The sequence below is a fragment of the Pipistrellus hanaki genome (genome assembly GCF_964339955.1).
Source record: "Pipistrellus hanaki genome assembly, chromosome: 2".
Taxonomy (NCBI): Eukaryota; Metazoa; Chordata; class Mammalia; order Chiroptera; family Vespertilionidae; genus Pipistrellus; species Pipistrellus hanaki.
In genome coordinates, this window is record NC_140504.1 from 161,825,722 (window position 1) to 161,841,177 (window position 15,456).

At 36.7% G+C, this 15,456-nt stretch overlaps 1 protein-coding gene across 4 annotated transcripts in view; it reads left to right on the plus strand.

Annotated features, from left to right (window-relative positions):
* MYSM1 (Myb like, SWIRM and MPN domains 1) overlaps window positions 1-15,456 on the plus strand; it is a 49,644-nt gene that overhangs the window by 27,474 nt on the left and 6,714 nt on the right. For 3 of the 4 annotated variants that reach the window (XM_084872961.1, XM_084872958.1, XM_084872960.1), the window contains 9 exons: window positions 160-237; window positions 2,638-2,726; window positions 4,621-4,675; window positions 5,015-5,065; window positions 5,735-5,809; window positions 6,662-6,850; window positions 8,588-8,720; window positions 12,691-12,796; window positions 12,975-13,032. In XM_084872961.1, coding sequence (XP_084729087.1) covers window positions 160-237; window positions 2,638-2,726; window positions 4,621-4,675; window positions 5,015-5,065; window positions 5,735-5,809; window positions 6,662-6,850; window positions 8,588-8,720; window positions 12,691-12,796; window positions 12,975-13,032 — 834 coding nt within the window. The remainder of the gene's footprint in view (window positions 1-159; window positions 238-2,637; window positions 2,727-4,620; window positions 4,676-5,014; window positions 5,066-5,734; window positions 5,810-6,661; window positions 6,851-8,587; window positions 8,721-12,690; window positions 12,797-12,974; window positions 13,033-15,456) is intronic. The other variant, XM_084872959.1, reaches the window with a different exon arrangement.

Consider the following 15,456-nt stretch of genomic DNA (forward strand, 5'->3'; position numbering starts at 1 on the left):
AATAAAATGAAATTTAGTCAGGCCTTGCTAATTGGGGAATACAATATATTTATGGAGAAATTGCTTTTTGGAAAATCATTTTTTTTTTTTAATTAAAATGTGCTGTGATTTCTCCAAGTTAATTTTGTTGCCTTTTGCTTTATTTTAACCTCATCACAGCGCACAAGGAGGCGTAGGGTCCGAGACCCATGGGGAAACTGGTGTGATGCAAAAGATTTAGAAGGACAGACATTTGAGGTAACTTTGACCTTTTCAAATGTATATCTTAATGTCACAAATATTACACTTTAAAAATATATATATATATTTGTCTCATTTCCATGTTAATTGTTTTGTCTAGAAGTTACTAATAAACAGCAAAGTAGAAGGATTTGGTGGTTCAGTTAACTAGGAGTTGGACTCATTTTCAGAACTTTGATGATCTATTTCTACATTCTGCTCTCTAGCTCAAGAATATTTTCCAGGGTGCTGGGAAGTTGGTATGCCCAGGTCATTTCAGTAAACGTTGCTGAATGACATTTTGATACACCAATTAAAATAATGTCCCAAGCATTAAACATAATAGAAATATTGAAGTATTATTTCTACTAATAAAAACTATGGTCCTAAAAAGAAAATAGGCAATGAATGTGTGTATGTATACACCCACACTCATTCTATATATATTATTTGTTTTTGAACAGCCAGTGCAGTATAATGGTGTCATGAACAAGGAAGCATCCCCAAATGGAGCCACTCCCACACATTTGTGTCTTTCCAAAATGACAGATTTATTAAGGAGTCACATGCAGCTATACACAGAGGGGGAGCTTATGGTATAGAAGCTAGCAAAGTGAGCACCCTTTTCAAAGTTCTAGTCTCTGGTGGTGTCCCCAGATAGTGAGGCGGGTGTCGGTTTTCAGGTAGGCAGCTACAATGATGGCACTCATCTAGTGAATTGGAAGTCTGGCAGGGCTCTGAGCGAGACCTGTGGTACAGCCAAACTTAAGTGTTGTGTGGTCGGAGCTCTGAGTTCTTACCCACCAGGGGTGGAGGTCCCCCTCTCATATCAGTGAGTTCTTATCCAGGTGTCCAAACTTGTAGGTTTGGCCATTCCAGCCCCTCCTCAAACTTGACATACACTTGACCTAACTGTCATGGCTAACAGTGACTCCACATTGGATTGTCAAAGGTGTCCAAAACGTCCTCTCTGCTCATGCTCTATACAAATGGAAAATGTGAAGGTAGATAATACCTCCCTCAAATGATTGTGAGAATTCAGTGAAATAAATGAAATAAGGCAGCGTTTTTCAACCGCTGTTCCGCGGCACACTATGTTGCCTGGTGTGCCGTAGGTGCAGACAAGACAAGAATTTTATAATTTTTCACTATTTTGTTTACTTAATATTTCATAATAAAGTAATTATAAAATACTTTCTTTGTGTTTATTTGATTCCTATTCAAGAGAATTACTTTATATATAGTCAATGTAGGCACAGAGTTAAATTTTTTAACATTTTCTAATGGTGGTGTGCCTCGTGATTTTTTTCATGAAACAAGTGTGCCTTTGCCCAAAAAAGGTTGAAAAACACTGAAATAAGGTGTATGAAGGTGGTAAATGTCAGTCTTCTTTTTTTCACCCACTCCCTCCCCCAACCTCACAACTGAGCACAGTTCTAGGCACAACAATTAGTAGTCACGTGTTTCCATTGCTTCTTGGCCTTTTGGCTAAGATCAAGTGTAGTAATACATGGTTCCTGCCTAGAAGTAACTTAGATTAATAGAAAAGATAAAGCCTATGGTTAGTTCCATAACATTGGCCCTAAGAAGTATAAGGTTCTCTCAAATGATATGATTGGGGATGGTTTCAAGGGGATGTGATGTTTCACCTGTGGCATGAAGGATGAGCTAGAGAATCTCAAAATGTAGAATGTAGGTTAGGGCATTCCAGGCTGAGGGAGCAGCACAAATAAAGGTATAGACATAGAATGGAAAAATACTAGAAATGTTCTGGGGAAAAGTACATGGTTCATTGGGGCTAGAGTGTAAGGTTGGTACTAGAAATGGAATGAAATACTTCTATGTACATAGGATTTACTATGTATCAACACTATTGTCAGTATTTTACAATCATTAATCTTCACAATAACATCCTGAAATGGTTATTATTACTATATTGTTCCCATTTTAAATACTGTATGAGGAAACTAAAACAAAGAAAGCTTTAAGATACACCCATCTAGTAAGTACCGTAGCAGCAGATCCAGGCATTTTACCTCCAGAATCCGCTCTTTATCACGAACACTGGGATATCTCTCAGTTGTGAAAGAAAACCCAATACTTGCTGACTAGAAATGGGAAATGAGAAAGAGGAAAGACTCAGGTTATCCTGAGTTTTTCGACCCAGGATACCATTAATTGAAATCAGTAAGTCAAGAAAAGGAGTAAATTTTAAGTTTTGTATGGCTATATGTTTTAGAACAATTTTTTAAAACACATTATTCAGCATTTCTGTTTATTAGTAACAAGAAGGAGACACACTTATCAACTTTGTCTTGTTCTCACATGCCATTAAATATGGTTTTAAAGGAGTATTTTTATTTATTCTACCTCTCAGTGGTTAATGGATCCATGATCAACTGGTATTTTATATTTTAGCATCTCTCTGCTGAGGAGTTGGCAAGAAGAAGAGACGAGGAAAAATGCAAACCTATTAAATCTTTAAAAGTGCAAAGATCAACAAAAAGGTATATAAATGTGATTCTTTAACTAATCATAAATTATTAGAAAATGCACAGGAAAATATTTGAAATAGTTGCATTATATTTTTCACATTAAGTCAAGAAATACATGTAAAATTTTTAAAATTTTTTATTTCACTGCTTATCACTTTGGGAGACCTGGAGCACAAGTTTTAAATTTGTTCAGGTTCAGTGAATGTAACTCTTGAAAAGGGGACTTATTTATAACAGATGGTCATTTAACTCAGACATTATGAATTGGTAACCTCATGAATGACTAGTTCTCTCTTTAGGTGGTGCTGATTGTTAGCAATGTGGTTGAATCATTTTGAGTCAATATACTTGAATCATTTTGAGTCTACTAGTTTAGCAGATCCTTCCTATCAAAAATGAAATTTAGGTCTACTTCTCACAACTTCTATTTTCATGAACCCATAATTCTTAGTAGTCACCTCTTTACTTGCTAAAGGCTCACTGATCAGCTATTCAAAAATCTTTTCTAGAAATTTTTTAATATTCAACATCTGATTCCTCTGTTTCTAAAGTCTGCTTATTTTGTGTTTTGAAACAAGACCAATAATTGTCTATTCCAAGGCTTCCAATAATTTTCCCATTCTCTGCAGCTCTTCAAAAAACATGGACAGTGATTTCACATCATGGTTCTTCAATGCTTTAGAATGCATATGCATTCTTGCTATTTTCTCATCTATCTTGGCTCTTAGTTTATTTTTATTCATGTTGATAAAGCATATTCTAATTTAAAATCGTTCTTTTTCAATAAATGTTTTTTGAATGCCTACAATATGTCAGGCACTGTTATAGACCCTTGGAATATAGTATTCAACAAACAAGGTACAGTATGTGTTCTGGAGCTAACAGTCTCAGGTAGAAAAGGAACTAAATAGTTTCACTCTTTCAGTTATGTTAACATGAACATATTCTTTATTTGTTTATCTGAACATAGAAAACTTTTTCATTCTTTTTTAAAAATATATTTTTATTGATTTCAAAGAGGAAAGGGGAAGAGGGAGAGAGAATAGAAACATCAATTATGAGAGAGAACCGTTGATCAGCTGCCTCTTGCATGCCCCCACTGGGGATTGAGCCCGAAATCCAGGCATGTGCCCTTGACTGGAATTGAACTCGGATTCATCAGTCCACAGGCAACGCTCTATCCACTAAGCCAAACTGGCTAGAGCAAAACCTTTTCATTCTTAACATATTTCTTAGATCTCAATTCTTTACTGGCCAAAGCCTTTCTAATATTTTTCTTAGATTTATTAGCACATGCCTTTATATCTGGACTTGCTTAGGTGCTCCTCTTGCCATCTTTTTTTTTTTGCACTTTTTCATTTAAAAATATCAGTTTATTATAGAACTTTCTGTATACATTATTTTCTTTAGCAGAACTGTTTGTCATTTATTCATTCAACAAATATTTATTGAGTCCCTACTTTATGCTGGCCATATTATTATATGGACAGAAATGTTTTTGAGAAACTTCCATCTTTGTTGACATTTCTTTCAGGTCTCATGTCAGGAAATTGGTTAAATCTTGGACTTTTTGAAATCGGCTTTCAGTGTAGGACACATATCTGGCCATTTTTAATGTTCTCTTCTCTTCTTTGGATATTTAAAGAAATTAAGATAATAGAATTACTTTCTCCCAAAAGTCCTGTCATTCCCTCCACCCCCTGCCTTTTTAAAAATCAAGTCCAAAAGAGCAGTGCTGCTTTCAGAAGGGTTGTATGGAACATTTTAAGAAAATTTCCTTCTTTAATATTTTTCTCTCTCAGACAGGTTTCAATTTTTGATACATGTTTTCAAATTTGTAAATAAATGTAATTTTCCTAATCTTGTTGAGATTATATTAGAAATAAATATTTTTCTTCTTTTTCAGCTCATTTGATCCCTTCCAGCTGATACCTTGTAATTTTTTCAGTGAAGAAAAGCAGGTACTACTTATGCATCACTGAATAACCATACATAATGCCCTCCTGTCAGACATGAAATACTTCTTCATTATATATAGATATATAGTGGGCAAGGCCGGGTGTATTAAGGGTTAGATGAGTAGTACAGATGGAAAATGAGAGGGTTTTAAATGGTAAATTGTTTTCGAAGTTTGGTTCTCACTGAGCTTTAATTGGTAGTAAGACCTTGGAATGATAGGTGATAGGTAAAGGAAAAGAGGGTGGACATTCCAGTGAGAGAGAACAATTTTTATGCTCCCCCATTTTTATACTCCCCCATTTTTGTTGTTGTTGTGTGTGTGTTTTTTTTTTATATTTCAGGAGCCATTTCAGGTGAAAGTGGCTTCAGAAGCACTTTTAATAATGGATTTGGTAAGGATAATTTATTGTGTTTCTTATTTATATTCTGATTTATATCTTGTGTATTTTTATTGCAGGCATAAGAGAGAGTATGGAAGACCTGTATTTTGGATCTTAACTATCCTCTTTTACAAGGAATCTAAAAATAAGTCTTTTCTTTTGGAGAAAAGCCAAACAATTGCATGTTTCCATATTTTAGAGAAAGTAAATTAATGTGAGTTTTTGCAGACTGTTTATCATCATTAACCCTGTTTTCATTTCCTAGTGTCCTTTGTCTGCTGCCTTCTAGATAACAACAACAAAACAATACTCATAATTTGGAGTTTCTTTCTACTAAACTACTGAGACTCCATAGTTGTGTATTTGTTTATGGACTTTTTCTGTAGGAGGTTCTAGAGTAACTTTTTACTTTGTATCCTTATTATCTTTCCTAAATAGGGAGAGCAAATGGTATCTTTATTTTGTAAGTGAAAAAGTAACATTATGGAGTGTTTGAATGTTTGGTTCAAAGCTTTGCAAACAACAGTGCAGTTAGGTCTGAAATCTTAAGTCTCTGTGCTCTGAGCCCAGCATCTAGCTCCTCTAGCATACTACTTTATATTAGAAACACATAAGTGAGTTTTATTCTGACGTTTTTGTCCAGTGGTTTGTTAGGCTAAGTCTGTTTTATATTTCTTTCAGCATGCTCATGTGTCTATGGCAGAAGTGATTGGTCTCTTAGGAGGAAGATATTCAGAAATTGATAAAATAGTCGAAGTAAGTTCTCAATTTTAAAGACTTTAAAAGATTTTGTCTTACTGACATACCAAATATATATATATATTTAAATATATTTTATTGATTTTTTATAGAAAGGAAGAGAGAAGGATAGAGAGTTAGAAACATCGATGAGAGAGAATCATTGATCAGCTACCTCCTGCACATCCCCTACTGGTGATGTGCTCGCAACCAAGGTACATGCCCTTGACCGGAATCGAACCTGGGACCTTTCAGTACACAGGCTAACGCTCTATCCACTGAGCCAAACCAGTTTCGGCCATACCAAATATTTTTATAGATTTCAGTGACTTCACGTATGATGTGAACTAGAACATACAAATGTAGAAAGTTATGTATTCCCAAAAGTGACTTAACATTCCATCTGTTGAGTACCTGTTTGTTTTCCTTTACCACTGAGGAAGAAGGAACACTCTGCCAGGCCTTGGTTCCTCTTTGCTTTCTCCAATAAAAAGCTATAATCCCTATGAGGCCAGGAAGCATGTGTAACCTTATAGATGAAACTTGGTATGCATCATTCTGTTGAAATTATTATCATAAATAATAGGGGTCACTGAAAGAGTATGTTGGTACAGGTATTACATGGTCTGATTTGGAAAATTAACAATTATTATTATTACCTTGTTTAATAGAGAGTAGATTCTGAGTTCTTAGCATACAATCACACTTTTGGAGTATAATTCATTTGCAAGTTAAAGGCTGCCTATGATTGTAATCAAATAAAAGACTTGGCTTTAAAAAGTTTCTGTGTCTATGTGTGAAAGAACTAAAACATTGAGGTTGTAGAATTAACAATTCCAGTGTAATCATACAAGGTTTAATCCTTTTTAGGTCTGTGCAGCAGAACCATGTAACAGTCTGAGTACAGGACTGCAGTGTGAGATGGACCCAGTCTCACAAACACAGGCCTCGGAAACCTTGGCTGTGAGAGGCTACAGTGTTATTGGATGGTATCATTCTCATCCTGCCTTTGATCCCAATCCTTCCCTACGAGATATTGATACTCAAGCCAAATACCAGGTGTGTTTATGTGTCGTATGAGTATGCATTCTATAAATGATTGCACATTCTCCCCCACATTGCTATTTCTATTACATAAATGTACTTTTAAGGTTCCTAGCAAAGTATTGTGTTTTTATGTACTTTACATCTGCAGTTTTTAAATAACTTGCATTTTTTTCTGATTACAAGAGTAATACATGTTTATTTAAAATTTTGGAAAATGAGCTATTTTGTTTAATACAGACAAGCCATCAAAGTAACAGTGATAATTATTCCCAGAGCCTTAATTTTTTTTTCTTTTTTTTTCCTTAGAGCAGTGTACTAGTCCACTAACTTTGATCCATTTAACTAAATTTGATTTAATTGGGTCACTTTGATTTAATTGGATCAACTTCTGGCTAATCATGTGCCCCCGCCCCTCCTGATCAAGTGCCCACTTCTGGCTGACCATGTGGCCCCACCTCTTTGAGACCTTGGATGGTCTCTGTTTCTGGGGTGCCATCTCCCTCGTTGGCTGTCTGGCCTTGCTCTCCCTCCTGTCAATAGTCCCTTTGCCAAAGTACTTCCAGAAAATCATTTGTGCATGCCATCTTTTTTTCTTTCTGCTGGGACTGTGACAACTGGTATTGAGAAGGAGAGAGGAGAGCAGTGTCCCATCTAGGGTCTATGCAAGAGGTCCAGAGGGGCCTATGCGGTCCCTGGAAGGCTGGAGGAGGGAAGGGTGGTGAGGCAGGGGTGCTAACTAGTGAGTGGGAAGCCCTCAGGGCAAGTGTGGCACACACACAATCACCCCACACTCCTCTGTGAGGAGCAGCTGTGACCCATTGTGCAGGTGAGGCTACTGCAGCAAAGAGGGTGAGTGACTTCCTTGAGGGTGGGCACCCAGCAGTAAAAGGGCAGAGCTAAAATTGGAACCCTCAGGTGCCCAAGTCCTATGTCTCCTTTACCTGTGACCTCTGGGTAAGCGGCCCTTCACCCTGTGGCCCTTTACTCTGATGGGTTTCACCCTTCCCCTCCCACCCCCTTCTTCACCCCTAGAGAACAGGAGTCCTGTCATTGCATCTGTGCCTCTGGCGATTTCTCTCTCTGTCCCTCAGTCACTCCCAGCTTGTAACCTTGGTGGAGTCCTGCTGAATTGGGGCGAGGGTCTTGTGTGGAGAACACCCCACCTCCCCTCGCTTTCTGTGGCTTAGATTACAAAGTACCTTTATTTTTCCTTTGGCTTCTGCCACCTGCCTCCACTGGCAGATTTTGTTTTACTAGTACATCGAAAAGAAATGGATTTGGGGTCTCCAAACTGGCTGACTTCCTGCATTTGCTCTGTGAGACATGGCTCTGCCCCCAGAGCCTTTAAAAATTGATGAGAACAATTAGAACAGTGTCTGGGAATAATTGAAATAATCAGAAACATAATATATATTTTGCATCTCTGAGAAATACGAAGTTTTATTTTCTGCAATTTTATGCTTTTGCTATAGGCAGCTGTTTGTAAATTATTACCATATTGAGAAAGATTATACTAATGGGTTGTAAATATAATTAGTAAATACATTCATGGCAAATAAAGATTTTTTTTTAAAGGTTGGGTTGAACACATTTGAAAACTTTAGTGTGGAATGACTATAGAAGACATTTCATTTCGTTGCTCTTTAGATGTGAATTTTTAAACCCCCTTTTGTTTAAAACGTTGGTATGGATAAATACTGACTTAAATTTATGTAGTTCAAACTAATTGTATTTTACCTTTCATTGTAGAGTTACTTCTCCAGAGGTGGTGCCAAGTTCATTGGAATGATTGTTAGTCCCTATAATCGAAATAATCCTTTACCATATTCCCAGATAACCTGCCTGGTTATAAGTGATGAAATTAGCCCAGATGGCTCTTATCGTAAGTTTTCAACAAAAACAACTTCTCCCTGTTATCTTTACTTTTTGGAATTCTACAAATCAAAGAATTTTTAATTATGTGAAACTAGTTGGTGGAAAAGTTTGTGTCCTTAACAGGGGAATCACTATTTGCATGCCACATAGTGCAATCACCTTTTTCCCTTTAATGCTATTCATCTAGATTCCAGTCTCCTCTGTCTTACTGTGGTTGTTGGGCAAAATGATTATAACTTGGGAAGAGTATGGTCAAGCAGTGTGTGTGTTAGACACTGGAGGCACTGCAATAAGTACAATTCATGCAGACTGGCTTTCTCTGCGATGGCTTACAAATGAAAAAAAGAAAAAGTAAAATGACCGCCCTACCTACCAGCTCTCTATGACCTTAGTTTAGGCTTAACAGTGCCTACCTTTTTTATTTCTTTGCTTCCATTCTATTACAAGAAAGAATTTGGTTGGTTTAACCCCATGGTTGGCAAACTGCGACTCTCAAGCCAAATGCGGCTCTTTGGCCCCTTGAGTGTGGCTCTTCCACAAAATACCGCAGCCTGGGCAAAAGTCTGTTTTGAAGAAGTGGCGTTAGAAGAAGTTTAAAAAATTTGGCTCTCAAAAGAAATTTCAATCGTTGTACTGTTGATATTTGGCTCTTGTTGATTAATGAGTTTGCTGACCACTGGTTTAGCCCATCATATGAATTGGCTCTTTTGAGATTTGTTTCCACTTGTGGCCAGGAATTAGTGCAGCAGACTAGGGAAAGGAAGTGTGGATGGAAGGGAAGTGATTAGAGAAAACAATGGACATTGTTAGGATATTTATTTTGTCTTCTTTATTCTAACTACCACTCTAGTGTACTGTCTTCTCTAGATATTGTCACTGCACATTGTATTTCTTCCCATTAACTCATGAGCTCCTTGAAGGTAGATACTATAATATATTATCCTCAATTTTTCTATTCTGTTTCTAGCATAAGCTGGCATTAAATAGGTGCCAAGTGAATGTTTATGAAATTTCTTTTTATTCTTAATGGTATTATGCCTTCTGTTTGATAAAGACTTCCCAGCACTATCTCCAGTCATTTACTATTCGTTGCTCTGTTCTTTGTGCATCTGCTATACCTGTTTCCAGTCTTCATGGCCACTTTGTCTTGGTAAATGGTAGTTTATCTAAACTGAGAGCCCCAAAGAGCAGGAACTGTCGTCTTTGTTTTTGTATCTCTGGTAGCACTTAATAGGAAATGACCCCCCCACTCTGTAGAAATTTGAGAATGAATAGTATTGACATTAACTTCAGTTCAAAATGCACATAGCGCGTATATATATATATATATATATATATATATATATATATATATCATTCTTTAGCCAATATGATTGTATAAAACGTTAAAAAGAAGGAATCACAGTTAATTTGTTCTCAGTTTAGATAACTTCTTAATCTCATGACCTGTACTCTGATGCTGCTCAATACAGTAGTTATTAGCCACATAGGACTATTTAAATTAATGAGAATTAAATGCCCAAAATTGGACAAAATTGTGATCCCCAAATTAACCAAACTTACTAACTTGGAAGAATTTCCAGGCATGGCACAAGGAGGAGAAACCTCAACCCAGAGCTAGGCTGACTCTGAGTTGAGGTGATGGAGGTGAGACTAAGGCAGCTAAATTTACAGGACAGAGGCCAGAGATCAGAAGGTCACATAGAGCCAACTAAATTTGTAGAAGATACAAATTTAGTACTTATTAAGATGTGGACCAGCTTAAGCATGTGAAAAAACTACACTAATGGGAGAGAGAATCACTTGAAAGGATTAGAGGGAACAGTACTGGATGTTCACATACGACAATGCACAATTATTCAATGTTAATGGAAAGTTATATTGGGCAGAACTGCTTCTTAAATGACTTGGCCATTATTAACACTGCTTATTAGATTTTAATCTTAGGTCCTTTGCTCCTCTTGGCAATCTTCTGGTTCAAGAATTAAGAATCTCTAGAAGCCATGGGATACCTTATATTTTGGTACTTTTTCTGGCTCTTTCTTCCTTCTTCCTTCTTTCCCCCTCTCTCTGACTATCTCTATTTCTCTCTCTCTTGCATATATCCAAATTCTATTTTTTAAATGTCTCTACTGGTTAAGCATTTTCTATACTTCTAATAGGCATGAAATATACTTAGTGATTAGTTTTCTTCTGATTTTTAGTTGATTCAAAAGGAAATTTTTTACTGGTTTTAGTGCCACTTTTTTTACTTCGAAAAATATTCTTAATACTAAATAGAGCTGTATATAATGTGCTTGTGTGTACGTGTGCGTGTACATGTGCGTACTTACCATTTTACATCAGAACAGTCTGAAAATGGATTTATTATCTCTCGTTATGCTCATTTTTGACTTTCATTAGGAGTAGGAGCTTTTCACCTGGATTCAGATCCCTCTGGCAATTATTGGTTATCTTACTTTGGTTAGATTACTTTACCACTTTTATTCTTCTTTGCCACATCCATAAAATGAAAAAAAAATTATTACCTTGCTTATAAGGAGTTGTAAAAGTTGTCAGTAATGTGTGTAAAGTGCTTAGCAAATAGTAGGGTCATTAGTAGTTATAATTACAACCATTGTCTGTGCTTAGTAGCTAATCAATGCATATCAAGTGAATGATGATCACCAAAGGGAGTTTGCTTAAAGGAGTCACTCTTAAATTTTTGGAGGTGAGAAATGTAAGGGAGGAGAATTGAGGAATGAAAAAAAGATCAATTATCATCAGGTCCCCTGTTCTCTCCTTCCATACACATGAAAAAAAATCGGGGAAGTATAGCCATATTTTTTTTTCTTATTTTTGGCTTCTGATTTTCTGGCTTTTATTTACTTGAAAAGCCTTATGATGTCAGAAACCCAGTTGAGAGGCAGTACAATGGAAAGGTTAAGAACATAAGCTTGAGACAGAATGCCTGGGCTCAAGTTCTGGCTCCACCTCTTACTGGTTATATATGTCCATGAACATGTTATTAACCTCTCTGTGGCTCAGTGTTCTCATTAAAAAAAAAAAAAAAAAAAAGCCCAGCTGGTGTTGCTCAGTGGTTGAGGGTTGAGTGTCCACCTGTGAGCCAGTAGATATGGTTCGATTCCCCGATTCCCCGATTTCCCGTCTGGGCACATGCCCAGGTTTGTATGCTTGATCCCCAGTGTGGGGTGGGCAGGAGGCAGCCAATCAATGATTTTTTCTCATCATTGATGTTTCTGTCTCTTTCTCCCCTCCCTTCCTCTCTGAAATCAATAAAAATATATTTAAACACACACATACACACACACACACACACACACACAGAGAGAGAAATCTGGCAAACATGATATCATGATATGGTTTAAAATCCAACTTCTTCCACTTGACTAGTCTGAACAGATTGTTTAACCTGTCTCAGTCTCAGTTTTCTTATCTGTTACATAGGAATAATAGTATCTACCTTATAACATTGTTGTAAGCCTTAATATAACCTGTATTTAAAAAAATGACTAGTATGGTTTATGTTTTGGTTTGCTTAGATCAGGCTCAGTTTAAGCCTATTGTCATTCTGGCTCAATTATTAGTAATGCCCCCTTTCACTCAAAAAGTCTCTTGTTTTAGGTAATAAATTATGTGATCATTTTGCCTCTCACAGTTCCTTGCATATAATTGTCATGCAAATAGAACTTTTCTTTATTATTATTATTATTAATTGCTTGGCATTAATATGCTTGGTGAACTAAGTTCAGCAAGGCAATAAATATTTAATGATGGCTTACTATGTTAAAGTGCTGTTCAGCTGGTCTGCAAAACTATAGTTGTGAAAACAGTAAAGGGATTTTAAGTAATTAAAAGGAGATTGAAAGAAGTCCAATGTGCTGTCAGAGAAGATAAAATAAATATATAAACAGGGAAAAGGAGATTTACGTTTTAAGAAATAGTTGATTAAAATGTGCTTCTTTATGTTTTTCTAGGTGTACCTTATAAATTCGAAGTACAGCAGATGTTGGAAGAACCTCAGTGGGGATTAGTGTTTGAAAAGACAAGATGGATAATAGAAAAATATAGACTCTCCCATAGGTACGTGCTGTGGTTTGAGATGGTTGCGTATCTGCAGTATTTCTCATTAAATTATGTTTTAGAGAAAACCCAAGTTAAATGTAAAATTGTGATGTATGGCATCAGGGATAGTTTATTACAGAACTGATTAGTTTATAGTACTTGTTTCATCAATCTGTTTTCTTGTTTTTCACAACAGCAGTGTCCCTATGGATAAAATTTTTCGCCGGGATTCTGACCTGACTTGTTTGCAGAAAGTAAGCTGCCTTTATTTTGTTTTGTTTTGTTTTGTTTTATTTTATTTTATTATTTTATTTTATTTTATTTGTCCACCAAAGAAAAAATATGTTCTTTAATGTCACAGATTTTTTCCAAAGAGAATACAGGGCTGAAAAATATTCTCTAACGATTCATAAAAACGGAGCGTGTATATCAGTCCCCACCAGGATCCGACCTTTGGTGTTTAATATATGTTATCCATTTAAATTAAATAGTCTGGATTGAATTTAACATTACAAATAAACTTTTAATTCACAGATATTAAATCCCGACCGTGGAGAGTCAGTTTCTCTTCTAAACAGTAATGAAATCAAAATTTTCTCTCAGACACTTAACTGTGGCTGTCACATTTGTCTTCTTTTCTTATCCCAGACGACAGGCGGAAAGAGAAACAAGCAAGATTCTCCTTTTGCATTTTCTGTGAAATGAAACTGAAATTGAATACTATTGACTCTCTCCGGGTTAGGAGACACTTTCTCCTTCCCTCAGCTGATTCCCTGTAAACTTTGCAAATTAGCTCGCTTTGAGCAATCTGTAAAGGCAGGGGCAGCTCAGCCGTGGAAAAGCCTTCTTCTTTCCAAAATGTATTATCTGGACCTACGTGACAGTTAATTCTTTATATCCTAGATAATTCTTGTATATCCTATATAATAAAAGGCTAATATGCAAATTGTCCCCTCAACCAGGAGTTCAACCAACAGGCAGACCGCCAACCACCCATGTCCCTTCCCCTGCCCCAAGCTGCCTGTCATTGAGATTGGCAGCCTTGTGGCTGAGGCCATCTAGTCCTGGTGGCACCTGCTCTTCACCACCCCAGCCCCCCTTCCCTGTACTCTGGTCCCAGGGGCCCCGAGGCTCCCCTCTCTGTCACACTTCCTACTCCCACCCCCCACATGACTTGTAACTGTTACGCCCAGACTTCGTGATCCCCAAGGACCACCAAGGAGCCGAGTCCCATGCAATAAACAAAAGAGCCTTTTCCATGCTAGCATGGGCTCTGTCCCACTCATGCCGAGCTGCCTTTATTTTAATTGGTTCCTTTGTTCTAGGATTCTAAAGCTATTTATCTCAATGTGTTTTCCCAGGATGCTTAATGCTTTGTGGATACATTTTCTGTTTCTTTTATTGCTTTTTTCCTTTTTTAAAATTAATTTCTAGGAGATAATTAGTAATATGTTTTGTTGCCCACACTTGCATATAGAAAAAACACTATTTTAGAATAAATTTGTCAGTGTTAGCTGATAAATTTCTTAGCATATTATTGTACACAATAGAGAACATTTTTCTCATTTTATTAAATTAAAAAGCACCATGTTTCCATTTAGTTTTAACAATTGATCATTTTAAAGAATGGTATTATATATCTAACAATTAAATTTAAATGGTCTTATTTAATTTTCTGGTAGGATATAAGAGTCCTAAATTCTTCTATTTCACTTTTAATTTTGTTTATGAATGTAATGAATTAAGACCGGTAGACTGGCAACATTTCTCTCTCTTTTTTTGGTAGCAGTTTGGAAATAGAAAATGTAAACATGCTGTTTCTTTTATAATATTTTACCTCCTTCTATTATAATCACTTTATCTATTTTAAGATTAATATGCACCTTTCCCAGGAAATAGACTGGAAGGCATCCTAATTTTGAAATGGTAGAGTCCTGTGTTTGTATTTGCATAGATTTTAAAAAATCTTATCTGAGTTTAAAATTTTTTTATTTTTATTGAATTTAGAGAGAGGGAAAAAGAGAGAGAAAAATATTGATCCATCGACTCTCTCCTGTAGTCCCATTCTGGGGATCAAGCCCACAATTTGGGCATGAGCCCAGACTGGGAATCAAGCTGGCAGCCTCCTGGTGCATGGGGCAGCACGCAACCAACTGAGCCACATGGGCCAGGCTGGATATTTTGTTTTGTAATGTAGCTACTTAAAAAAAGAACACAGGCCCCACCCGGGTGTCTCTCAGTTGGTTGTAGCATCAGCCTGTGCATCAAAAGGTTGCAGGTTCTATTCCTGGTCAGGGCATATACCTAGGTTGCGGGTTCAATCCCTTCTTGGAGCACATGTCGGAGGCAGCTGGTTGATGTTTCTTAAATCAATGTTCCTCTTTCTCACTACCTCTTTAAATACCAATAAAAACATATCCTCAGATGAGCATTTAAAAAAAAAAAAGCACAGTCACAAAGTAGAAAGCATCACATATGCACATACAATATCAAATTTGTTTCCTTATCCTATATAATAAAGAGGTAATATGCAAATTGACCATCATTCCACCACACAAGATGGCCTCCCCCATGTGGACACAAGATGGCCAGCAAAGGAGGGCAGTTGAGAGGGACCAGGCCTGCAAGGGAAGGCAGTTGGGGACCATCAGGCCTGCAGGGGAGGGCAGTTAGGGGCA